The 25,760-nt window shown below is 40.1% G+C and overlaps 2 protein-coding genes across 4 annotated transcripts in view; one reads left to right on the top strand and one right to left on the bottom strand.

The window, feature by feature from the left end:
• Positions 1–18,580, bottom strand: part of LOC117534903 (NADPH oxidase 4) — a 27,952-nt gene extending 9,372 nt beyond the window's left edge. Inside the window, exons 1-10 of one of the 2 annotated variants that reach the window (XM_034199175.1) lie at positions 18,358–18,580; positions 14,913–14,975; positions 9,697–9,792; positions 6,160–6,270; positions 5,676–5,760; positions 4,129–4,226; positions 3,788–3,815; positions 3,412–3,484; positions 1,711–1,791; positions 1,050–1,197 (exon numbers count right to left, since the gene is read on the bottom strand). In XM_034199175.1, coding sequence (XP_034055066.1) covers positions 1,050–1,197; positions 1,711–1,791; positions 3,412–3,484; positions 3,788–3,815; positions 4,129–4,226; positions 5,676–5,760; positions 6,160–6,270; positions 9,697–9,792; positions 14,913–14,921 — 729 coding nt within the window. In that variant the 5' untranslated portion in view covers positions 14,922–14,975; positions 18,358–18,580. Of the gene's footprint in view, positions 1–1,049; positions 1,198–1,710; positions 1,792–3,411; positions 3,485–3,787; positions 3,816–4,128; positions 4,227–5,675; positions 5,761–6,159; positions 6,271–9,696; positions 9,793–10,171; positions 10,335–14,912; positions 14,976–18,357 lie in introns of those variants that run through there. The other variant, XM_034199174.1, reaches the window with a different exon arrangement.
• naalad2 (N-acetylated alpha-linked acidic dipeptidase 2) lies at positions 12,710–25,760 on the top strand. Of its 2 annotated transcripts, XM_034199172.1 has the most exons (20): positions 12,710–12,970; positions 13,793–13,904; positions 14,933–15,119; positions 17,115–17,216; positions 17,370–17,495; positions 17,749–17,829; positions 18,159–18,264; positions 18,347–18,440; positions 18,940–19,035; positions 19,675–19,760; positions 20,066–20,185; positions 20,388–20,470; positions 20,556–20,619; positions 20,700–20,767; positions 20,866–20,957; positions 21,077–21,167; positions 22,724–22,988; positions 23,118–23,199; positions 23,369–23,461; positions 25,280–25,760. In XM_034199172.1, exons 1-20 carry the CDS (start codon positions 12,874–12,876, stop codon positions 25,467–25,469), a joined length of 2,235 nt encoding a protein of 744 aa, XP_034055063.1. In that variant the 5' UTR covers positions 12,710–12,873; the 3' UTR covers positions 25,470–25,760. The 2 variants fall into 2 exon arrangements, with proteins under 2 accessions (XP_034055063.1, XP_034055064.1); XM_034199173.1 differs by lacking the exon at positions 23,369–23,461.

Raw genomic sequence — 25,760 nt, 5'->3', positions numbered from 1 at the left:
CTGTACAGCATGTTGTTGAGAAATGGTTACCTGAACCACTTTTCTCTGCGCAGCCCTGCAGAGAGGTTTGCTTTGATAAGTGTACATTTTCGACAGCCTTCAGATGGACTTTTGTTACTGAAGTATTTTAAACATATCTGCAGACATGCTTAAGCTAGATTTTATAGCATTTTAGAAGGTAAACTTCTAATTATTAGGGCAGCGTTCCCGCAACCAAGATCGTTACCCCTGTTCCCTGGCTTATTGTCACACCAGGTGTATTACAATGAAGTATAAAGTAGCTAGTTCTATTGAGTTACATTTTTTTTAAAGATACAAATGGACAGTGTATTAGCAGGCTGTTTAAATTAGTAAAATAACCTCCATCTGTGTTCACTTTGGATTTTAAAAAGATGTAACTTCAGATCCGTTCTTACTTTTGCAAAGTGAACACATCAATGCTGTAGATGATTCCATCTCAAAATTCAAACAGGAGGTGGAATTTTTTCCCTCAAGGCTGCTTATAATTTCGATCTGGGTGGTATAAAAAGACTGCAGCGTTAGCTCTGATACAGGACACGTTGGGGAATCCTACGTTGCCTTTAATCAAGGCTGGTTCTCCGAACACAGCAAAGCTCTGAATCAGACTCGAGAGCATATTTGTGAGAACACACGTGAAATCTCTCCACCTTTCTATCTGTGTTTCTGCTTCTTTTTGTTTGCAGTTACCCTGAGCAGACTAATTGCTCACAACTCCAGTAAAACCAGCAAAGCACAATGGGGTTTAAGGGAGATTTTATGGAACCAGCTCGCTGCTTAACGACCATGTGCAAACACATAATCACACCCGCAGGAAGAAACGCACACAAACACCGGCCTTGAAGTAGGAAGAGAATGCCTGCCCCTCCCCTACAGCACTGCACCTCTAATAAACTGCCTCCGACACCTCCCAAATACTCAACACATGTATTCACTACTTATACAAAACTTTACAACACACCCACACAAACACCCACACAAACACACACCCACACACACACACACACACACACACACACACACACACACACCTGAGGGTAGTGCGGCTGGAAGTGAGCCTCCTCTCCGCATCTTCTCTCTTCGTCCTCACCCTCATCCTGCTGCTCCGTGCTGCTCTGATTGGCTCCGAGGCAGCCAGGAGGGTGGCCCTCTAAGTTGGTCTGATACTTCAGAGCTCCTCTGATGGAAAGACAAGAATCAAGATGATGTTAGAGATGGGGATTTTAGTGTAACATAAAGGATTGCCTGTAAAGTACTTGTACACTATGTTTGTGTATGTTCAGCCTAGGACCACATGTGACGTGAGAAGAAAAATAAGTATAAATTATGAATTTCTATGAGGGTATTAAAAAATTCCCACATCCTGATTTCCCATTAAAAACTCTTAGAAAATGTAATTAAAATGAAATGCTGTCTTGAGCCACTGACATTATATTAGCATGTATATTAGGTCTATAACAAGACTATTCATTTAGGAAGGGATTCAGTTAAACACTGCGTGATTTATTTTATCAGTGAGTCAAAAGCAACTTAAGCAAATGTAGAGATGTCTCCAGCTGTCAGTAGGAGTCACCAATATTTGCTGACATTCACATTTGAAGCTAACTCTTATCTTGTTTTCTGTAAGAATTCAGAGACAAACCCACACACAAGCACACACACGTAGATGTAATGCTTAGCCAAGACACCTACCCGACCATGTGCACCATGAGGATGATGTAGAAAACAATGAAGAGGTTGTGTGTGTACCAGAAGATCTCATAGTTGGACAACCTGAAAAAGAAGCATCATATAGGATTTGAGGAACTCTTCTAACACTAAGGATTTTCAAAAGAGAGATCATTATGAAAATGTAAATATAAATGAGGAATTATAACGTTGTAATATGATATAAGGAAACCAGAGAACAAGAGGCACAAAAAGAGCAAAGACAACAAAAGAAGAAAGCGAGGTCAGAGTTTGTTCAGGACCAGACGCACAGACTGCCAGCACAGAGCCTGAGTAAGCAGGACATCAGAGGTCAATATTAAAGGGGTCATTACACACAACGACCCCCCATAAATACTGCAAACAATGAGCGTCATCAAACCCTGTATTCATCCTCTGCTACTGCAACTTCTGTCATGTTTGTTTTCTTAAAGTATACCCTGTTTCTGCAAAGGGACACCACGCAGCCCAGCATCTTAGTTTATTATAAAACAAAATGAAAGTGTTAAGTGATCATTGCTTCATAATCCAGTGATTTTACCCTTAGCCTATATTTCTAAAGTTTCGTAAAACTGTCTCAAAGGAAAACAGATGTATAACATAAACATTTGCACATTTAGTATACCTTACTAATATAATCTGTACAAATATATTCCCATTAAAACAAATCTCTGCTCAGTAGTGTGCTATGGGAGACCCTCATACTGTATGTTTTCAGTATAAGTATTGTATTAAAAGGGCTTGATCAAAGCAAAACACCTAAAGTTGTTTTCTTTTGTCCAGCATTAACAGGATGACAACACATGTTAAGGCTGGCTTAAATATAAATACTTTTAATATTATCATATGTCAGAATTAAAGACACATTGTTTTCGCTTTTTTTTTTAAAACATTGTTTTCAGTGTTTTGGACACACAAGCATAGCAATGATGTTCAGGTATATCTTGATCTACTCATAATTAACCAGTATTTTTTTTAAATTATATATATTCTGTTATTTATAAATCTTTGCATTATTGTTTGAGTAATCTTCAGGGCACTATTGTCTGGTAGTATCACTGGACCATTGTGAGTCATTATGCAGGTATTTCTGGTGCGGCAGCCTTCATCCCTGCACTCAAGACCTTCCCCAAACTCTTATCTAAAGCCCTAAGTGGTCTGGAAAAGCCTCTTATCCTCTGTTCGATTATGGAAGAAAGCAAGGACAGCACTTGCACGAACACACGCACACACATATACGCACACATATATGCACACACACACACACACACACACACACACGCAGAATGGGTGACCCTCTATGACCCGAGTAATGACAGAGCCATGAGTGGAACACTTAGTGAGGATTTCATCTGTAACAGAGGTCTGTTAGCACGTCTCCTTATGGTTTCCATTTTGCATTTCTCTTTGACCTGACACGCAAGATGAACTCAGGCAGAAACAAAAAGGAAACAGAAACAATACAAAGAGATACATAGCAAAACAGATACATGAATACAAGCACAAAATAAGCTGTACTAAGATAACTAGATACCAGGCTCCCATTCATTTAAATGAAAAAGTTGCAAGACAGCAAACCATTCAAAAAAGTTGTTTTCTCTCACACGTGCAAAGCTCATAGACATTGAGATGTGATATTCTAGGTTTGTGGAACCTTTTATATTCATGGGGGTCTGGCTGACCTACCGTACGCAGTAGGAGGATGAGGTGAACATCAGGAAGAGGATGAGAACCAACAGGACGCCCGTGACTCCTGGGACTGAAGAAAATAAGGCAATTAAAATAGGACACATTAACATGAGATACATTTAATAGCAGGCAAGCAATCCTGTTCTTTATATGGACTCATTTTACCCACTGAAACAGCAAAACATTGGATTAAGATAAGTCTGAACACAGCATGACTTCCTTCTCTCTTCCTGAAATAAAAGCCACTCTAATCTGCAAGATGTGTACACCCTTAAATTGTTTTAAGTATCCCCTTTACAGTACCAGCATAAACATCACACACACACACCTATGGTCAGAATGAAATACTGTATAAGAAAGTAGTGCTTCTTACTTGTGGTCAAAATGATCAGTTTGGGGTCCTGTGAAAGACACATAGAAAATGGGTTAGGTGTGCAGAAGTGGTGTAAAGGGATAGTACTTCCTCCTCTGACTCAGTTTTTTAAATGTTTCAACAACTACTTGTGCCACTCTTTGTGTTTGCAACTTAGTGAAACACTATAAATGCCTTTAAGGAGATTTCCCCATCGTTCTGTAAACTTACCTCGCCCTAAAGATCACAGGGAGAGTTGGGGTTAGACATGTTCTTGTGATGGTTATGGTTAGAGGCAAGGAATGCATCAAGTCAATAGGGGGCCTCAAAAGTAAAAAGGACAAAACGTGTTTGCGTCTCACCTCTCCTCTGTAGCGAGCCAAATTGAGAGCAGGAAAATCCTCTGAGTAGCTCACACTGAAGTTGACAACGTTCGCCAGGTGAGCAGACACATGTACAACTACAGAAGAAGAGAAAGAGTTACACAGTATTCATTTGAAACACATTTGTTGTGCACAGACAACAGCACACATATGGAACAGCTCCTCTGCTTTAAACACACACACACACACACACACACACACACACAGTCTTAATTATAATGGTCAAAATGATCTGCAAGGGGACACTCGTACAAACATTTCTTTGTATATTCAGCAGAAAGTCAGCAAAATATCCTCCTGACTCACTGAAACACACACACACACACACACTCGCACACACCTCCCTGACATCATAGGCTAACCATGCAGCCATTCGACAGCTGATGGAATTAGAGGGCGTAATCATGAGACACAAGGGTCCTTTTTTCTCACTCACATCCTCTCTCACTCCCATTGCTCCCCCCACCCCCCTTTTCTTCTCTCCATGTGTGTCTCTCTCCCATCCCTGCTGTCTTCATTGTCATTTGCTGCCTCAACACTTTGGAACTCCGCTATTATAACATGAGAGCTTTGCCTGAAGGGTCTATGTGAGTGTGTGTGTGTGTGTGTGTGTGTGTGTGTGTGTGTGTGTGTGTGTGTGTGTGTGTGTGTGTGTGTGTGTGTGTGTGTGTGTGTGTGTGTGTGTGTGTGTGAGAGAGAGAGGAGTGAATGGCAGTGAAGAAATAAGACTTAAGCTTGCAGAAGATGCCATAGTGAAGAGAATTGTTCTATGGATCCGTTTTCTGTTAGTAAACATGGAAGCAGAATCATTCTCTGAGCACGGCAGCTAATGCAGCCTCGAAAGTTGTGTTGCCTTGATTTTTTTACAATGGATGAAAAAATGAGAGTTTCTTTAAAATGTGTAAAGGCACTCCCTCTCTTGGACTGACAGTGTTCCTTGAGAAAGTTATTAGGCAACGGGACAAGATGGGTCAACCCTAACCTTACACGTTCACTAGTTTGGACATTCTGATAGGATTACAGGAATAAAATGTAAATACAAATCCATAAAAAAACTATTATGACAGGAGCACTAAGAGAAAAAGCACACAGCATATTGTTTTATGTAGGTGGCTTGTGCTGACTTAGTTTCACTTTATCGTGAGAAAGAGTCATGTGTTTGCACACAGATATGAAGCCTCTCAGGAAACACAAGAATGGATAAAAGGAAGAAGCCTGTGAAGCAGAGACCTAGCGGACACACAGCTGCTGGAAGCTTTCATGATGTCATGAGGGGAGACCCACAGGAACAAGATCAGACACACACACCCACCCACACCCACACACATACACACACACACAGCAGCAAAAATCTTCATGACCAGCTAGAAGGGCTTCACAGCTGGTACGCAAGGATTGCTGAGCCAGCCTGGGTCCATTTGTTAACACTTCACACACACACATATTGACACACACACATATTGACACACACACACACACACACACACAAAGACATATGAGCTGTGGTGATAAGTGACAGTTTTTACCAGAGAAGATGCAGATGGAAACTCCACATGCCACATGAAAGGTCTTGCTCTTGTCCAGCAGTCTGCGAGTTTCTCTGCTCGATACCTGCATGAATGTGTGTTATAACACAGACAATAGTGTTATTGTTGTGGCTTAGAGTCAAGAGAAACATAACACATATACTGAGTTTTCGATATATCCTCTTCCCCCCTATATTTAGATTGTATATTTACCAACGAGGCAACTTTAATAAATCTTAACGTAAAAATCTCCCAAATGTACCTCATAGGAAACATTGCATTTAAGTAGTGAATTTCCCATATGCCCATATCTACACATGAGTAGATATAATAAAAACATACTAACAGGAACACCCTAACAGATTTTGAAAAAACTATTGTCCCTCAGAAATCCTGAACACTTTCTGGTGTGTCTTACAATTCTATAAACCATTTCATCCCATTCCTCTCTTTTTACCGCCCTTCAAGTCAGTCTCTTGCTTACCATGTGTGTTCCTCGGACAAAGGTGAGCAGGGAGCGACACATGGGCAGCAGCACCAAGCTGCAGTTCAGGTTCAGCACAGACGCAGATGCCCTGCTGATGCACAGCCCTAGCTGGAACACACAGACACATTGTAAGGTTGCTGATGAAGCGGATGTAAAGCGATAAGGGTCTGGCGGATTAAGATAAACACTTTTGAGCAGTTACTTTTCAGATTTGGACTATTCAATGTGCGCAATGAGGGCTTGAGGCACGACTTCCCCGCCACACAGGGTTTTCAAAACCACCTTTGTCCTTCTCAGTTTGGAGAGCTAATGATCGTTCTCCTTAAGCCGTCTCTTTGCTGAGGCTTTGACTTCAAATAGAAAAGTATTTTGTTTTGTTAGAAAGATCACAATTTAGCTGCCTGTGTACACAGTCAAATCTCTGTAAATGTCCACAGAATCACTTCTTCCTGTCTTTCCGTCTTCAGAACTTCTTCCAAAAGTTCTTACTCACCTAAAACGCTCTTTCTCACTCTCTCAAACCTCTCATAGCTACAGCTCAATAATCAAAGGCGTTTTCATGCGGAAACACTGGATGTTCTTTTTCGTCTACAAAACTCAGCACATTTGAACACTTTCTTGGCATCCTCTTTGAGCACTGTTGGTGCCGTCTCTTCAGATTATCCATAATAAACTCAAAAAAACAGTGTAAGAGATGAAGGTGTGTTAGTGTTTAGATCTGAGAAAAAATATAAAGATGTGTGAAACATGGATCGATTCCACTTTGAGCGATATAATTACTAACAAATAACTGCTAACAGAGCACTTATATACTAATAAAGGACTGGCTTACCTAAAGCCAGTTGAGTAGCACTTGGAATGTTTGGCTCTATGAAACCTGATGTACTTATATGATTCTGTTTTCTTCAAGGTTGTGTCTTCCTGGTCGAATGTACTTATTGTAAGTCGCTTTGGATAAAAGCGTCAGCTAAATGCAATGTAATGTAATGAAACTGAGGTCCAACATTTTAGGAGATTTATATTCATTTTTTGTTTTAAGGTCCCTCTTAGAGGAGAGATCTTACTCTAAAGATGCCTAATTTTAAAATAAAAAGCTAATTGCTGTACAGCTGACTGAAACATAAACTGTGTGACTGAATAGAATACTGCAGGGATCCTGAAATATAAGAATGGAGCACACAATTAGGTCAGAATCTACATTTAGCAAAGCAAGGTTAACACAAGCATACTCAAAAGTCTGAAACCTTTACCCTTTCAAAACATCCCACGCACACTCACTCAACACAGCTTCCCAAAGACAAGCAGCTGACGGCAAAACCACAAGCTGGAGATCTGATATCCTGCTTTCTGTACATCCCCAACACCAAGAACAACACACACACACACACACACACACACACACACACACACACACACACACACACACACACACACACACACACACACACACACACACACACACACACACACACACACACACACACACACACACACACACACACACACACACACACACACACACACACACACACACACACACACACACACACACACACACACACACACACACACACACACACACACACACACACACACACACACACACACACACACACACACACACACACACACACACACACACACACACACCACACACACACACACACACACACACACACACAGGTCAAAGAGATAAGATGCTTAAGTTAAATCTAAATTCCTTTCAGCCATATAAAGCTTTGAAATACATCTCCATCTAGCAAGTGAGTGCGTACACACGCACACGCACACACACGTATAAACGTAAGCCCTCTGGCAAGGCATTCAGTCAAAGCCAGTGGCGTGCCCACACTTGCCCTGTGCCTCCCACTGTACAGGCAGTGCATGAATAGCTCACACATGCTGCTCACTGCCATATCTTATTTTAACTTTAATTTCTTACAAAACAGACACCTTTCTTTCAACCCATTTTGATGTTGACACGGACATAAACTATCACACAGGTATTTTGTGTGCGAGCAACAGGCACTGTCTGAGCTTAGAAAGTGTAAGGTGATTGGACGGTAATGACATTGGGTTTTGTATGATTTTCTCTGAAGACAAGGCACATTTACTGGTACAAACATGCATATAACACACACACACACACCTCACAGACACACACACTCTAACCTGAACTTGTGACAACAATTACACCAATGCTCACGAGTTAACAGGCATCAAAATTGAATTCCTGATTCTATGTGAGATGTGAGTGTGTGCGAGACTATGCCCCGGGCTTGTGTCACAATTGGATAGGCCCTTTAGCCAACAGAGACACACACAGGCTCACACACACACACAAGGCTTATTGCCGTCACAGAGTTTTGAAGTCACAACCCAAGCTCATTAGACCTGCATGTGACAGTCGACCATCCATCACAAAACTTGCTCCTGTGATATAAATAGAAGCCAGGGGCAGCATGTTTCTTCAAAAACAGAGATTTAGTCATTGTACTGATGCACATTTAAAGTCGATTGTTGTCATCTGGGAAGTAACTAAGAAGTGTAGCATGACCAATTTTGGGGTCAATAGGCCCTTATCACAGCAGCCATTATGTATTTTCAGGATTAATATAGGTTTGATTAATAACATTAATGATGGTTCTGTAGGTGGGCTAGGGCCCTGGTATTGTAAATGCTGGCTCACTGGAATGACTGACAGTTAATAACCCATCATTTATACTATAATTACACCTTTACCCCGAAATGTCATGTTAACATGGCTGCTGTAATAATACTTATTTAGTGAATATTTCACATCTATTCTCTACTAATTGTGGTCAGTGTTGGGGATGCAGCTATTACTTCTGATTTTCCCCGTAAATGTATCTTTTAAAGGAGATCTTTATTGTTACCTTTCAAATGTACTGCTAACTCATGAGTTTACCTGTAATCCAGATTAATCTTTTGGATACAATCAAACTTTACGTACACACAAACATAGTCCTAAATAGAGATCTAATCCAGAATAAGTGAAAACACCTGTTTGAGTGGAACACAGGTGTCAGGGGCTTGAGGAAGTCCCCCCCAAAAAATGGAAAGCCATCGGACAATAGAGCTGTGTCCAAAATCACTCACTTGTTCACCCGTGATGTGTGTGTGATTGCAGACAACAATATGAGGATGTGACCACAGTAATGGCAGATCCGAAATCACTTTTTAAAGCTTCCCAGGCCACCGAGTGACTTTTGGAGAATTAAGATAATAAAAGAACACAATAAACTACATACAACCAAATCTTCTCATCGCAAACTTTTGTACATTTAGCTATTTAATGGTCCAAGAAGTTTTGTTTGAGGCAATTCACAGGAAGAGTTAAATATGTTAATAAAACATTCATTCTTTCTTCAAAGGTTGACAAAAGAAGACTTTACTTACTTTAGTTAGTTAATTAATATTAAAACTTTGAGGGCATTTCAAAAACTGTTGAGACACAGCAGGAAAATAATAAATAGAGAAGGCTATGAAGAATGTAAATGTTTTAGGTCTTACCCCGAGCATCTTGTAGAGGTAGTGATACTGCTGTCCAGTGGAGTACAGCAGAAAGGTCTTTAGGAAGAGCCAGGTGTTTGCTCCCAGCCACAGCATCTACACACACAGCACAGGAAGTACAGTTAAATGTAGCATCATTATCTTAACATTGTCACATTAACATTTCAAGTTGCACCTTTCATCTTAGGCTGCAACAAGCAATACATCCTTTTTCATATTAAAGTATGAGGAGGCTGCATTGATAGCATATACAGGCTTACAATTCCCTCACTTTAGAGACTTGACAAAAGACAACATTACAGTCAATTACTTTCTAGCCTCCTCGGGGTGAAAGTTGGTACGGAACTTCGTGAGACAAATTGCAAGTTATCTTAGGATAAGGTACAAGTTGTTGCAAGAGCTCGTGAGCAGGTACAAAAATCACGACACAAGTGGAGCTAGCCAAATGTAAAACATCTGACAAAAGTTTCCCCACCAGGACCAAGTGCTTTCCTCCCTCGTTGGCGACCCAGCTCCGCACCGACACAACCATGATGCCTTCACGGGCTCAGCAGCTGCCGAAACTTTTCCACCAAAGCCTCGGTGTGGCTTAGAGGTAGAGACTCGTCCACCCTGCAGCTCTGTCTCGATGTGCCTGTCTGTGTGTCTGTGTGTTTGTGTGTGTGTGTGTAGCTCCACATACCGGCCGGTGTCTGCTCCCCCCCCCCCCCCCCCCCCGTCACCGCTGACTGCTCTGAGCGCAGTTTGACTTTTCATCCCCCGAGAACAAGTCCCAGCGACGTGACTCAATCTTAAAGTTTCTCCTAATTTCACCTCAGTTGGCTTTACAACAGGCCTGGACTATAAGTGAGCAGCGTCTTTAACATATTTCTAAAACACATTTAGGAATAAGGACTTTGTAGATAGTAAAGTAACCAACAAACACAACAATATTGGAGAACAATAGGCATTGCTACACTGCTACTTTCTGACAATAGAGGGCGCCACAGTCTAACAATGAAGTGTTCGTGTGTTCGACAGACATTCATGGTTCTTTTCAGTGGTGTACTTTGATTAAGTACATTTACTCAAGTACTATACCTAAGTAAGATTTTGAGGTACTTTACTTAAGTATTTCCATTTTATGCTACCCAAAACTTCTACTTCAGTACATTTTGGAAGCCAATATTGTACTTTTTACTCCATACATTTGACAAAATTACTAACTTCTTACTTTACAGATTCAGATTATTAGCTAATACTAATTATAAATAAACTAATACTTATAGGTTAATAACTCCAGTAGTAGTACATCAATTAATTACATTAGCTCCACCTTTACCAGCAGTGATGAACACATTAATGCATTAATGATTAGATATGATTCTATGATGCAGGGCGGTGGTGGTGAAGTCGATAGGGACTTGGCTTGGCAACTGGAAGGTCACCAGTTCAAGTCCCGGCAAGACCAAGTGCTACCAAGGTGTCCCTGAGCAAGGCACACTGCTTCCCGGGCGCCGTTCAAAATGGCAGCACACTGCTCCTAAGACTAGGATGGGTCAAATGCAAAGAAACATTTCCCCATGGGGATTAATAAAGTATATCAAATAAAGTGGGGCAGAATAAGTACTTTTGTCACTTGAAGTCATAATACCTGGTTTGGTTTGGCGTTTTATCATTAACCTAAATCATGGTCCGTTTATTGTATAAAAGTAACACAATATTGCATTGGTTTTTATAAAACAAACAGTGTGTTGAGGATGAGGCAGAGCTGCAGTCTGTGTCCTCCCCAAATTCCTGAGGGCAGAGAGCCTCCTCCACACTTCACGCTCCAGCCCACCGCATAAAAGAGCCGCACTTTAGCCCTCCCAGCTGTTCACAGGACCAGGAGGGGTCAAGCAAGACCAGGCCTGTGGGTCTTACAGTGTGGGAAAATATTTCAGAATATTAATAGCAATAGATATGCTGTAACTTGAGATTCATCCTAAACTGAACCTGGAATATAACACTTTAATAAACTCATCCATTATCTACTGGGTAGCTATAGGATTCATAACTTTAACGCTGTTTATTGTCTGTTTTGTTGGGTGATAAGAAGTTATGGTGAATGACTTACTTTATATGTCAACTTTATGTCAATTGGAGATAGAGCAGATGAGAACAAGGAAGCTGAAAACCCAGTTCTGACAGGAAAAGAAAAAATAGCTAAAAGTTATGCATAATAGAAAAGATACACATAGTGGTTCCATTAGTTGTCTTTCTAAGTCGGAATTTTGACTTACTATAATTGAATTCGCTTAAGAGATTATACCTTAAAATTCTTACCAGGAACAATTCAATTTTGACTTAGGTACAAATAGTGATTTATTGTGAGCATCCTAATTATATTATGTCTAAATGTTCATGCATTTATTTTTGGGCTTCCAGATGTTATGTGATTAATGACATTTTTCACTTTTGTATATGAATATATGCTTCTGCAGCTAGTGTTAATGGTATATGATTTATTATCTACCCCCTTTTTTAGTTCCAGGTTAACGGGTTTACTTTAATAGACTGTTACAGAAATGTCCATACAGATGGATATATTTTTTCTAAATAGAAGCGTGCACAGCTCTTAATCTTAAATAATGTCCTCTCAATGTCCAACATGTATTTTATATTCAGCTGACTGTGAAAGCCATATCAATTGATACACACACACACATTTTCATCCATATATAAAGCCATTCAGTGACCCCTTATCACCATGTGAACACATGTTTATACTTTATTTTGTATTTTATTATGATTTAATCACCATAGATTATTTACAAGACAATGCATTTATTTTTAATTCTACAGGAATCTGTGCATTCAGTGTGGCTCATGGAGACTTTTGACAGCTTTCTGACTGAATTATTACTTTAACAGCTTATTCTTGGCTGGACTCTGGATTCCCGACCATAGTTGAGTAACACTGAGTCAGCACATGAATGGCCAAGGAGCACAAGACTGTCATCAGCCTACTGGCCAATCATATCACTAATGACTAGCTCCCTCTTTGTAGTCCTCTGCAACCTGCCAGACACAGAAAGTCACCTCCCTCTCTCCCTGTCCCACTCTATCTCACTTTCCCTCTGTGCTCTACCTAAACAAATTACTCCCTATCTCTGCAAGCGTGCTGTGCAGTTGTGTCGGCGCGTGGAAGCCTGTGGGATGAGCTGCTTTAAAATGAGAAAGGAGGGCAGGTTAACTCGGTGGATCGGATGGACTGTGGTTATGGCAGCTTTGTTGTTGCTTGGTTTCATCATAGGTAAGACTTGATAATACAACACAAACTTACACTCTACTGCTGTTACTCACAAGTTATATCTACACAGCTATCTATGTTTGTTGTTAACAGAAATAACTTATAACTATGGAACTAATGATAGTTGACCAGGACAAGTTTGTAAATGGATGTGAAGGCAGATGCTGAATTAACATGAATAGATACAAAACCTCAGGGGTGGAAGGTGTACTCAAGTCTTGTACTTAAGTAAAAGTGTAAGAATACTCAGTACAAGTAAAAGTAATGTATTAAAATGTTACTCAAGTAAAATGTGCATCTAAATATACATAAAGTACCAAAAATAAAAGTAGAATATTTACCTCTGAAATGTAGTGGAGTAGAAGTACAAAGTAGCATAAAATGGAAATACTTAAGTACAAGTATCTGACAATTATAATTAAGTACAGTACTTGAGTAACTGTACTTAATTACTTAACACCACTGCACAACATAAGTACATACAATCTTTAATTTATTCGGAATAACTATCAAATGTTATCATTGCTGTTAAAGTTTAATATTGAAGGTGTGTTAACATGTGTGTGCGTTTTAGTTTGTCACTACTTTGATACATTTCACGTGTGCTTGCTCACAGCAACTAACACATACTGTCCATAACCATGACTCCATTTGAAATATAATATCTATGGTCATGCAAAGTTTGTCTAGATCTTACACAGCTGGGCAGTGAATAGATATTCGGTTTCTCCCTTTTCTCCCTTGTAAGTCATAAGGTGGTTTCAGTCCTGAAAGAAGAGACACTGTTGTTATGCTGTATGGATTATGTACGTCTGTGTTTTGTAGGCTGGTTTGCAAAGCCCACACGTCCAAACACTCCAAACGATACTGCTTCCGGCAAGTATCTACGGGAGTTTCTGGATGAAATGCAGCCAGAGCAGATCAGAGAGCATCTCAGGTAAGAAGCAATACCAACACACAAAACCTCTCTCTCCATCAGAACAAATCATCTAAACAACTGTAAACAGTCTTCAACCCTCTTTGAAAGAAAAGGTTTCAGCAGGGAGCGAAACATCTTTGAGTTTTGTTAGGGAGTATTCATATAGATAATAATACATAATATCTATATAGCGCTTTTCCCAGTGCTCAAAGACGCTTTACAATAAAACACGAGAAAAAATACAAAAACAGCCCTGAGCAAAATTGAAAAAAAGGTGGGTTTGGGTAGAGGACTATAGGTTGTTTTGAAGGCTTTTTTGCAGTGTATGTATTTTGAATGTGACTGGGAGGCTGTAGCGAAGGACTGGTCGCTCCAGGTCTGGAACCTAGTCCTGATGGGCTACAGTAGTCAACAGCAGACCTCAGGAGATGGGTATAGGGTTGTGTTGTTGAATGAGGTCTCATAGGTAAGGGGGGGGGGGGTTGTGTAATATATTAAATCACTCCGGTATTTGATCGCTAGCCAGTGGCGGTGACAGCTATCTGAATGGGCACCAATTTTGCCATATATTTTTCCATTTCACAACTATAGCAAGCCAAACATTTCACTTGCACAGCAACTCAATTGTTGACATTTATCTTAGGCTTCTTAACCCCATGGGTGAGCTAGCGGGGTAGAAAAAAAAAACTGGAAACCTAAGTTACTTTATTTTAATTATTTATTTTATCTATTGGCATTTCCAAAGATTCCAAATATAAAATTAAGCATCCCTCAGTGTACTATAAACATCCTATAGCTTCAAAAAATGCTGTCCAACCATCTGGAAAAATACATAACATTAAAGACTTGATGGCGTGTTCAAGTGCAGTCTCAGAACAAGAAACACTTTCCATGCATTTTTGCTTATATTTGTTCTAACTTTACAAAAACATCTCACTTTCCCTAGCTAATCTGCACATTCAAATGAAGTGGGTTATGGCCAAAATACATTTTATTCTGTAAGCAATTTATAGCCTCTTTACTCACTGTTGACATTCTCTCCACAGGAAATTAACACGACTCCCACATCTCGCCGGTACAGAGCAGAATCTGAAATATGCAGAGCAGATCATGAAAGAGTGGAAGGAGTACGGCCTGGACTCAGTGGAGATGGTGCCCTATGACGTCCTGCTGTCCTATCCCAACAAAACACAGCCGAATTACATCTCGATAATTGATCAGCTTGGCAGTGAGGTACGACATGAAAACATCCAGTCAAATGCATTCATACTGAAAAAAGACAAAGTGCGTTTTACAAAGAAGCAAAACATGTTCCATATCGCTAAAACCTCTTCTCGTGCATTCTTGTTTTTGTTGTTTGGTCCCATCTTCTATAGCATTAGCATAGCAGTCAGAGCCACTTTATAACACAGCCACCGCTAACACTATTTAAATGACCATGTGCATGCATTGTGTCCACTGTAAGAAACTAAATGTAATATATGCTTTAGTTTAATGATTTCCAAACGTTTTATGATATTGATCAATTTCTCCATGTTATTTTCTAACACACATGAACAAAAACACTAATTTGAAAAAGCACATAACTGCTGCTGAGTCTGTTTAGGGAGATAACAAAGTTGCAGCGTCCACATGGTGACTTTTCAGATCAATAAAAAACACAAGACTGCTCATTCAGGTCCAAGGTCCCTTTATAGCTTGTGACGAGATAAACCGCTCTTTGTAGAGATAATGATACAGCACAGTGGCAAGCAAGAAAAACTGACCAGAGTGGCTATATCGAAGCATGCTGCTAGGATGCATTCAGGATCACAAACAAAATCCGGGTTTACATTTCAGCTTAATCAGTAACACATTTCAGCTGATACCCTGAGCAGCACATAGATACCAAGGTGAGTGTCAGACCACTGGAAGTATATTCTACAGTAGAATAGGACAACCTGGTATCAGCCAATAATTCACAGGACTTGTTTTGGTATCAGACCTGTAAAGGACAAATCTATCATTTACATATTGACCCCCTATTTACTCTGGGTGGGATTTGATTGATTGATTGATTGATTGAAAAGTTTATTAACAGCTTGTATATTGGGTACAGTACAGTACAGCTCAAAACATACAATTGTTAAGCGGATGCAGACCAGAGAAAGACTTTCGTCTTGTTTACATCAGGGTCCCCCATTTCCAATTCATCATGTCATTTAAGACATATAAGACATATTTGACATACAGATGGCTTATTTACAATTTACATACAGGTGGTTTTTTACATACAGATTGCTTATTTACAATTTTCATTTTAGATTTTGTTCTAATACATCCTAACCGGACATTTAAGACATACCAAGTCTACAGATATACAGTTAGTAACAGAGTCTAAAATGCGAGTATATACATAGATGGGGGGGGGAAGCTGTCCATTGTACGACAGGTTGAGATTTGTACCATTACCGGGGCCAGTTTTGCAATGCTCTCCCCCGAAGGTGCTCTTTAAGAGAGGTTTTGAAGGTAAGTATAGTTTTACTTTCCTTTACAGTTGTGGGAAGAGCGTTCCACCTTGATGTGGCATAATTGCGAAACGTGTATTGAGGATTTGAATCACGCTTAAGTAAAAGTACTTATACAACAGTGTGAAAATACCCAAATATAGGTTAAGTCATGCATTGAAAATGTAAAATATGTAGTTTATAAGTATTAGACAAATTAACTAAAAGTTTAAAGGTAGAAGTATTCGATGCAGAAAATGCCTTATGTGACTTAAGCAGCATTTTACTGTTATAGTTGGCTAATGTGAAGCTAATTCATTAAAAAAAAAAATATATATATATATAGAGCTGCAAAAAAGGGTTATTGTCATAAAGGATTAATCTGCTGATTATGTTTTTGAATCATTAGTGGGTTGTTTGGTTTGTAAAACTTCAGAAAATAGTGAGAATCAAAATTACTCTTCAACTATTATTAATTTATTATTGAACACAAATATTACAGTAAAAATTATGTTGCCAATTGTAATGATAATTTATCATTAAGGTAATTGATTAATGAAGTAAAAGTTAAATAGAGGGATGTAACAAAAATTATCTGTGAGATACATTTATTGCAGAAAATAGTATTTTTTCCCCCTATAAAATGTAGAAGTAAAGCATGAAAATCTGATATTTTAGTAAATAAAGGGTGATCTCATCAATATTTTATCTAATTCAGTCTGTGCTCATCTTTCTGTCACAGGTTTTTAACACTTCCTTGGCTGAGCCTGTTCCTGAGGGTTATGAAGATGTGTCTAACATTGTGCCACCATACAGCGCCTTCTCTCCCAAAGGACAACCTGAGGTAAATAACAACAACCATTCTCACAAGCAGACAGTGATGTTTGAATATGTTTTCACTGCAGAAGTAAAAGTCAACATGAAATCTGAACATTACAAATCCTCACCGTCAGCTATCTGATAACCTGAGATGTCTCCTCTGTCTGTCTCTCTGTAGGGGGATTTGGTGTATGTGAACTATGGTCGAACAGAAGACTTCTTCCAGTTAGAGAGAGACATGCGGGTCAATGCTACTGGGAGGATTGTCATCGTCAGATATGGGAAAATATTCAGAGGCAATAAGGTAGGAAAAGAAAAGCCTTGGTCATCACTCCACATGAAAACCCACAGTTAAAGGATTTCTGTGACTGAGTCGTGCAATTAAATGATTATACTTGTGGCTAGGTGTACTGGAAGAATACAATCTTTTTGATAATTCAATGTAATTTGTCAATGTCAAACCACACTATTTTCTGATGCACAAAGGAAAAAGAGGACAGCAATAAATAACATTTTGTTTACTAATATAACTCACTTTACTCTGTATGCTCCACCAGGTGAAAAATGCCATGTTAGCAGGAGCAAAGGGGATCATTATGTTCTCAGACCCAGCCGATTACTGGGCTGCCGGAGTCCAGGTACAGTATTTCGGATCATTTGTTCATTATAAAACTGTGCATGTGTGGATGGTAACAGCCATTGTGCTAGTATTAGTGTAGTAGTTTGAACATTTGTTTTTAGACAACACTGACACAATTATAAGCCTTAAAATAAGTTTGAACCCATAAGAGACTCTGCAAACAACAACTATAAAGAAGTAGCAGATGTCAGACATAGCCTTCAAGAATGTACACTTATTCATGGTTATTATCTCTAAACAAATCAATATTGGAATCAAGGATACTAATTCAATCCGTGGATTCAAATCAAGCATTTTAAATGTGTTTGTTTGTGTTTGTGTGTGCAGCCATATCCTGATGGTTGGAACCTACCCGGTGGAGGAGCTCAGAGAGGAAATGTCCTCAACCTGAATGGAGCAGGAGACCCACTCACACCAGGGTACCCCGCTAAAGGTGTGTATGAGTGTCTATAAGTGTGAGAGACTGAATTATGTGTTTGAGTTTAACTAACATAATCTTGTCTGCTCTCTTACAGAATATACCTACAGGTTGAGTCTCGAGGATGGAGTAGGTCTTCCCAAGATTCCTGTGCATCCAATTGGCTTCCATGATGCAATCAACCTGCTGAAGTAAAATCATATTTCAATCTTCTTTTCTTTCCACACTTCTAAAATGCAATCATTCAAATCAGTCATTTTTGAAAAAGGTCTACAGCCATGCTAGCAGCTCTGTGAAGCTAAGCTAATAATAAAATGCACACAATTACAAGTTAGTGGTGCCCTTGTTGAACATGTGAGCATGCTACATGTGGTAATCGGCATAAAGACAGATGAGAATATCACATGTTTTTATAATAAATCTAATTATTAGACATGCATTACAAAATAGATCTGATCTCATGAGAAGTCAACATGTGTGGGACAGGAATGTATTTCATATGTACATTTCTTAGAAATCTATGCAATAGTTGTTGAGATATATTCTCTTGGACCAAACTGGTGGACCAAATAACAAAAATGTGTAGCATGGCTGAAACCTACTTCTTTTGGATGTTGAATTTGTATTGGCATCCTTAATGTATAAGATAATTGCTTTGGTGTATAATATATTTGATTTTTGCTTCAACAGGAACATGGGAGGACCGATTCCACCCAACAACTGGAAAGGAGCTCTGAACATCTCCTACAGGATCGGACCAGGATTTACGGACGACTTCAAAAGCCAGTAAGTGATAACATTATAGTGGAGTGTCAAAGTGATCGCTTGTGTCCACCTCACCCTGTAATAACATGATTCTCCCTTCCACTTGTATTTTTTCCTCACCACTTCTCTCTCCGAATTCACTCTGTAGTGGTTTAAGTGTTTGAACTGTCTCTCGCCTTGTGTTGCTCTTTTCTCCTCTTGCTCAGCCTTAATGACCCACCCAGTGGCAAGTAGCCAAATGTTATACAATGAAGGCCCTTGTACCCTCGGTGTGTGAAAAACATACACACAGAACAAGCTGCTTACATTAGGGATGAACAACAGTAACTGGGTCTATTTGTGCCTCATTATTCTCCTAAAGAAGGGAATTTTGAGGTGCAAAACACTTCTTAAAGGACTTCAATGCGGCCATTAAGAGGGTTAAATCTCTATCGCCTGCTTATTCTTATTCTTCTATTCTTCTTTGTATCTGTCTGTGCTTTAATTGAGCTTAGCACAATGAACATGATAATATGGCTGCTGTACAGTACCATTTTCTTTTCCATTATTTCTTAAATTCTGTTAGGAATTTCCTTCAAAAATGAACATGTTTTATTCTTTGTCCCTTTCTTTATGTTTGACACTCTATCTCTTTCTCCCCTGTGTGTCTGCCTGTGTCAGGAAGCTGCGTATGAACATCCACAGTAACAACCAGATAACCAGAATCTACAACGTCATTGGCCGGATTAGAGGAGCTCTGGAGCCAGGTACAGTACCACAACCCACTAATCCTTCATTTTAGCTTCCAGCAATACATAGAGTAACACTTGCAATGCTAACTGGACACTCAGACTCATAATAACAGGTTGCAGGATATTCATAATGCATTTTGGTCAGGAAATGTTGCTACATTCAGTGTGAAATACAGTGCATCAGCCTCTTACTCAGAGCCTGTTTTGTATGTGTTGTGATAGGATTAGCCATTTAGAATAATTTGTAAATAATAGAAGAAAGAAAAGTATATTTTTCTCTAATTATTCCATTGATGCGTGCTATGGGTTTGTGTATGTAGACAGGTATGTGATTCTGGGAGGGCACCGGGACGCCTGGGTGTTCGGAGGAATCGACCCCATGTCTGGAGCTGCAGTGGTTCACGAGATTGTCAGGAGTGCCGGCAGGCTGATCAGTAAAGGTATGTCACTGCTTGTCACTACTCAACTGTTCACGTGTCATGACAAGTACTCAGTGTGTGTGTGTGTGTGTGTGTGTGTGTGTGTGTGTGTGTGTATGTATGTGTGTGTGTGTGTGGTGTGTGTGTGTGTGTGTGTGTGTGTGTGTGTGTGTGTGTGTGTGTGTGTGTGTGTGTGTGTGTGTGTGTTGTGTGTTGTGTGTAGGATGGAGGCCTAGGAGGACTTTAATATTTGCAAGTTGGGATGCAGAGGAGTTTGGATTGCAGGGATCTACAGAATGGGCAGAGGTACTTAAACATACACATTCACACACTTGCACTTGTACACATTCAAACCCACACACACTTGACCAACATTCACCTTTCTCAACAGGATAACGCCAAGCTGCTGCAGGAGAGAGCTGTGGCTTACATTAATGCCGACTCTGCCATTGAGGGTGAGTGTGTGCACAGTTAGTAGTAAATTAGTTTTGATGTGTCTTATGTGTTTTTTTAAACATTTCAATTTGATTTCCAGGAATGTACACACTGAGGGTTGACTGCACTCCGTCTCTACACACGCTGGTGTATGACCTCACCAAACAGGTAAGCAGAAGCAAAAGGAAGGGTACTTAACAAACTGTTTTGAGAATGATTAATTTAGTCTTCATGCTCACTTTTATACTTTATGTGTTTGCATGTAGATAGCCAGTCCAGAGGAAGGAGAGGAAGGAGTTTCTTTGTACGAGAGTTGGCATAAGAGGGACAACTGGACGGATAACCGTGATGCACCCAGGTACAAAGTAGCTTGTTCTGGTCAGTCAGGCTGTAAACAAACATATTTTGAATGTAAAATACAACAAGTAATGAAACAAATCACTAAAACAGTCTGTCCTTCACTCTGCTGCACTGTAGGATCAGTAAACTGGGGTCAGGCAGTGACTTCGAGGCCTATTTTATCCGTCTGGGAATTGCTGCAGGCAGAGCCAGATACACCAAGAACAAGGTGAGACACGCTGACTGATTCATCCAAATATTATCATTCTTATTAGTCTTAAGGTATATTACTGTAAGTTCTTAATCATATCTTTATGTGACTGTATTTTAGGTGCACAAAACATTTTGCATCCATATTATGTTTGAGCTTTACTTGGAAGATTATTTTTTTGAGGAATTGTAATGATGTGAAACTTTTAAAATAATATTTATGGCAGTGTACATGTTTTCATATGCAAACCTATTCGTTCTAAGAGAATATGTTTGTTAGTTTGCGATTTTTTAATACATTTTATTTTTAATGCAGGTTTTGTCTTTTACATGTACATTGTCTTCGTATATGAATAAATAATTGTATCTATCTCTATTATGCTACACTGAGAAAGAAATTAAGCATTTGAGCTGCAAATATCAGTGGACTAATGGAATAGTAGATCAACAGAAACTAATCGTCAACTATTTTGATACTAGTTTAATCATTTAAGTATTTCTTCAATGACCATTAACAATAACTAATTGATAAATCGATAAAATAAGCGGGAGATTAATCAACAACCAAAATATTTGTGAGTTTCAGTCCTACACTACATAATCTAAAGTTATTTCTGTTTACATTTAAAGGGGACCTATCATGCAAAATGCACTTTTGTACGTCTTTTATACATGAATATGTGTCCCCGGTGTGTCAGGGAACTCACCAAGTGTCAGAAAACACAACCCTCTCTCTTTTCCTCCATACCCAAATCTCTAAAAACGAGGCTGCAACGGATCTGATACAGACTGATACAGATTTGAAATTGTTCTGACGTCAGAAACGAGGAGCTCCGCCTATATGGGCAACTCTCCACCTATCAGGGGAATGAGAGGTTGCGTGGCATGGTGCAGCTCATTTGCCACAGAATCAGCCCTTGCAAAGACAGGGCTGGAAAAGAGCAAATAGAGCTAAATGAGGCATGGCTAAAATGCATGATCTGTTTGGTATTTTGAGAAAAAAACTTCACAGACATGTTTTATATAGGTATGGCCCTACAATATATTATTCAAATATAAAATGATAGGTCCACTTTAAGGGTTGAATAAGTAGTTAGAGAATAATTCAAAAAAAGGACAGCATCTTTATTAGGGTGGTCCTTAGTGCCATGTACATTTTCTCATTCATTTATTTTAAGCTCCAACCACCGGAAGTCAAGAAAACTCTCCTGGTGAATTGTATTCAAATTCCAACAACATTTACCCCTCCCTCATCAACCTTGAAGTTTAGCCTCATGTAGGGTGGTCCTTAAAATGTACCCCTCCCTCGTCAACCTGGGCTGCCACACCAGCAGCCACGCCACAGTGCTGCAACTGAGGCTAAACTTCAAGGTTGATGAGGGAGGGGTAAATGTTGTCAGACTGAGGAAAAAATTCACCAGGAGAGTTTTCTTGACTAATAGAATGAATTATGGGGGTTGGAGCTTAGACTTTCCGACTTTCAATTTTAAGGACCACCCTAATCTTTATGGTAAATGATAATCTGAGCCTCCATGGCGTCAATGTATCTCACTGGGATGTTGTCTGTGCTTTCAGAAAACAGAGCGGTACAGCAGCTATCCGGTGTATCACAGTGTTTATGAGACCTTCGAAGTAGTGGAGAAGTTTTACGACCCCTCCTTCAAGAGGCTTCGGGCGGTGGCCCAGGTGAGAGGGGGGCTCATCTTCCAATTGGCTGATTCCCAGCTGCTCCCTCTCGATGTTAACCAGTATGCAGACGCGCTCGGGAAGTACGCTCAGAGCATCGCACAGCTGGGACACAGGCACCCAGAGGAGATGAACACGTACAGGGTGTCGTTTGGTGAGTTGACTTCAGTATATATCGACTTTAAATATCCTTAAAATGTTTAAACGATATGGCCAAATAGCACATTTTTCTCAGAATGTAGCTGCTTTTAAATGTTGTTTTCCCTTTTCGTTACATTTTCAGATTCCTTGTTTTCTGCTGCGGAGAACTTTACTGTTGCAGCGAGGGACTTCCATGAGCGCCTGCAGACTCTCAACAAAGCGGAGTAAGAATATGTTTAACATTTTGGATGTCAAATGCTGAAATAGGTTTGTTGTTTTCGTATCGAGAGGTATTTCTTATTTTCAGTTTTTCCTATTTATATATAAGAGGGATCAGCATAAAAACATAACTGTAAATATAATGTGAAAAATAATGTTGTGCTCGTCTATCAGTCCTCTGCAGTTACGTATCGTGAATGATCAGCTCATGTATCTGGAGAGAGCCTTCATAGACCCCCTAGGCCTACCTGGCAGACCCTTTTACAGGTGAGTCTCTTATGCGGCTTTCACACCAGCGCTTTTCCCTTTCTAACTCCGAGCGGGAGCTTTTCTGGTTCACCTCCGGTTTTCCTTTTCTGCTCCCGCTCTGTTCACACCGCCCAGAGCCCGACTGGTGCTGCCGCTGCTGCGTCATGACGTCACCGTTTACATCCCTGATTTGCTCCCCAACGGCGTTACGGCGCTCACAACAACAACAATTGCGTCGGGTCGATGATCGTGTTGCTTTTAATCACACGAAGCCAGATTAAATTAAATAACGACTTCTCCAACCTTATGCTTTTCTCCAGAGTGCCGTGGTTCATTGTTTATTAATGTGTTTCTGCGGCATTACCGACCGCTGCAGTGTTGGCTGCTCTTCCACCGGAGTTTATTCTCCCGTTAGCTCCCGGTTAGCTCACACTGCAGCGGCCGCTCTAAAGTATTCACTGTCCGACTCACACAAGCAGCTGATACATATCCCCAGTTCCCCTGAATGTGTGTCAGTCTGAATTGACGCTGTTTGGCATCACAACGCTGTTATGAAAGTTTCTCTGGTATAAAATGGGTGATGTTAGCATAGCAACCGAAGCCAAACTGACTACTTGCTATTGCTATCCTATTGTGGCATTAACCGTTTTCTACAGGCACATTTTTATTATGATTCTACTTGTGATAGTCGGACACGACAACCTGTGCAGCCCATGTATTGATTCCTTCCGATAGCTGCTATAATACAAAACAACACGTCTGCCTCTCTCCACAATGATCAATAACAGTGAACGGATGGTCAAAGTAAGGTACAAATAAACAGAATCACACGAAGCCTGGTTAGTGTTGCCTGACTTTATAAAGTGTGTTTATAAGCACTACTGCTTGTAGGCAGGCATGACAGTCGACCCATGTTCAGGGGAGGTGGGTTTAGTTTCCTGCACGTCTCGACGTAAGAGAGACGTAAGCGACGCCACCTCTTAGCTCCGAAGCTCTTGCCTCTAGACCGACACTTTTTTGGAGCTGGCAGTGAACCGGATTCCGGAGCTAAGAGCCGGCGCCGCTGCGGTGTGAACAGGAAAAACCGGCGCTTTTCAGGCTCCAGCTCCGAGCCGGAGCTGAAAAAGCGCTGGTGTGAAAGGGGCATTACACGCACGCGCACACACACACACAAACACACACAGAAAGAGACACACACACACACACACACACACACACACACCGCAATTAAACTTGATTTGATGGATGCAAACCAAAAATAAGGCCACTCAACTACACAATCACAAGACATATATGCCCTGTAACAGAATCCACACAGCACATTCACCTAATGAACAGCTGTATTTCAACTTTCAACTAGCCTCATCACAGCTGGTACATCGCATTTCATTCAAAGTAAACATAGGCTTGAGATTTGGCTGATTTAAAGCAGACTTTGGGATGGGCTTGTTTATAATGTAAGAGGTGGAGATAAACTCTATTATTCCTCAGAAAAACCTTGTAGTGTTGTGTATGTCAGAAGGAAGAGTTGTATCTTTAATTCGGCATGTGCTGCTGTAAACATGCTCCCAAATCGAAATATGTAAATTATTCAAATGTCTACTCATTACGCTTCTAGGTTTACATTTTCTCCTCCATTAAAGCCAAATGTACCTCCCATCTGACACATTTCAAGCTGCTGTTTAAAACCCTTTTCATTTAGTTTTTCAGAGCTATGATTGTTTGCCTCATATCACACTTTCCATTTAAATATTTGCATTAAGACTTATGAATATTGCAGCTTTGAATAGACAAGAACCATCCTGCACAACTGACATTCCCTCTTCTCTCTTTCAGGCATGTGATTTTTGCTCCCAGCAGCCACAATAAATATGCAGGGGAGTCTTTCCCTGGAATCTACGATGCATTGTTTGACATCCAGAACTCAGCTGATAAACAGAAGTCCTGGGAGGACGTCAAGCGTCAAATCAGCATCGCAGCATTCACCGTACACGCTGCTGCCATGACCCTAACTCCACCTGCATGACGCAGGCACAGACAATCTGAAGCCATGTGATTATGCAAATTAATGATTTTATAATAGCAGATTCTGAAGAGAGGAAATACGCTCCCTGAAACACAGAGATGGACAATCCGTTTTCTGAACATGTCATGTTCCAGGAATGCCTGTTCAGTGATACAGTGAATCTCTGAGTGCCATTTTCAGAGTACAACTTTCTGGTGTTTTATGTTATTATTATTTTTTAAATGTTTGATGTTTTGTGAATGGGGAGCATAATAAAATAAATCCATAATTTGCATGGAGGCAGGAAAAAAA

This window comes from Gymnodraco acuticeps, unplaced genomic scaffold (genome assembly GCF_902827175.1).
Source record: "Gymnodraco acuticeps unplaced genomic scaffold, fGymAcu1.1, whole genome shotgun sequence".
NCBI lineage: Eukaryota > Metazoa > Chordata > Actinopteri > Perciformes > Bathydraconidae > Gymnodraco > Gymnodraco acuticeps.
Note: the sequence above shows the minus strand (reverse complement) of the source record. Positions and strands in the feature narration are given on the sequence as shown.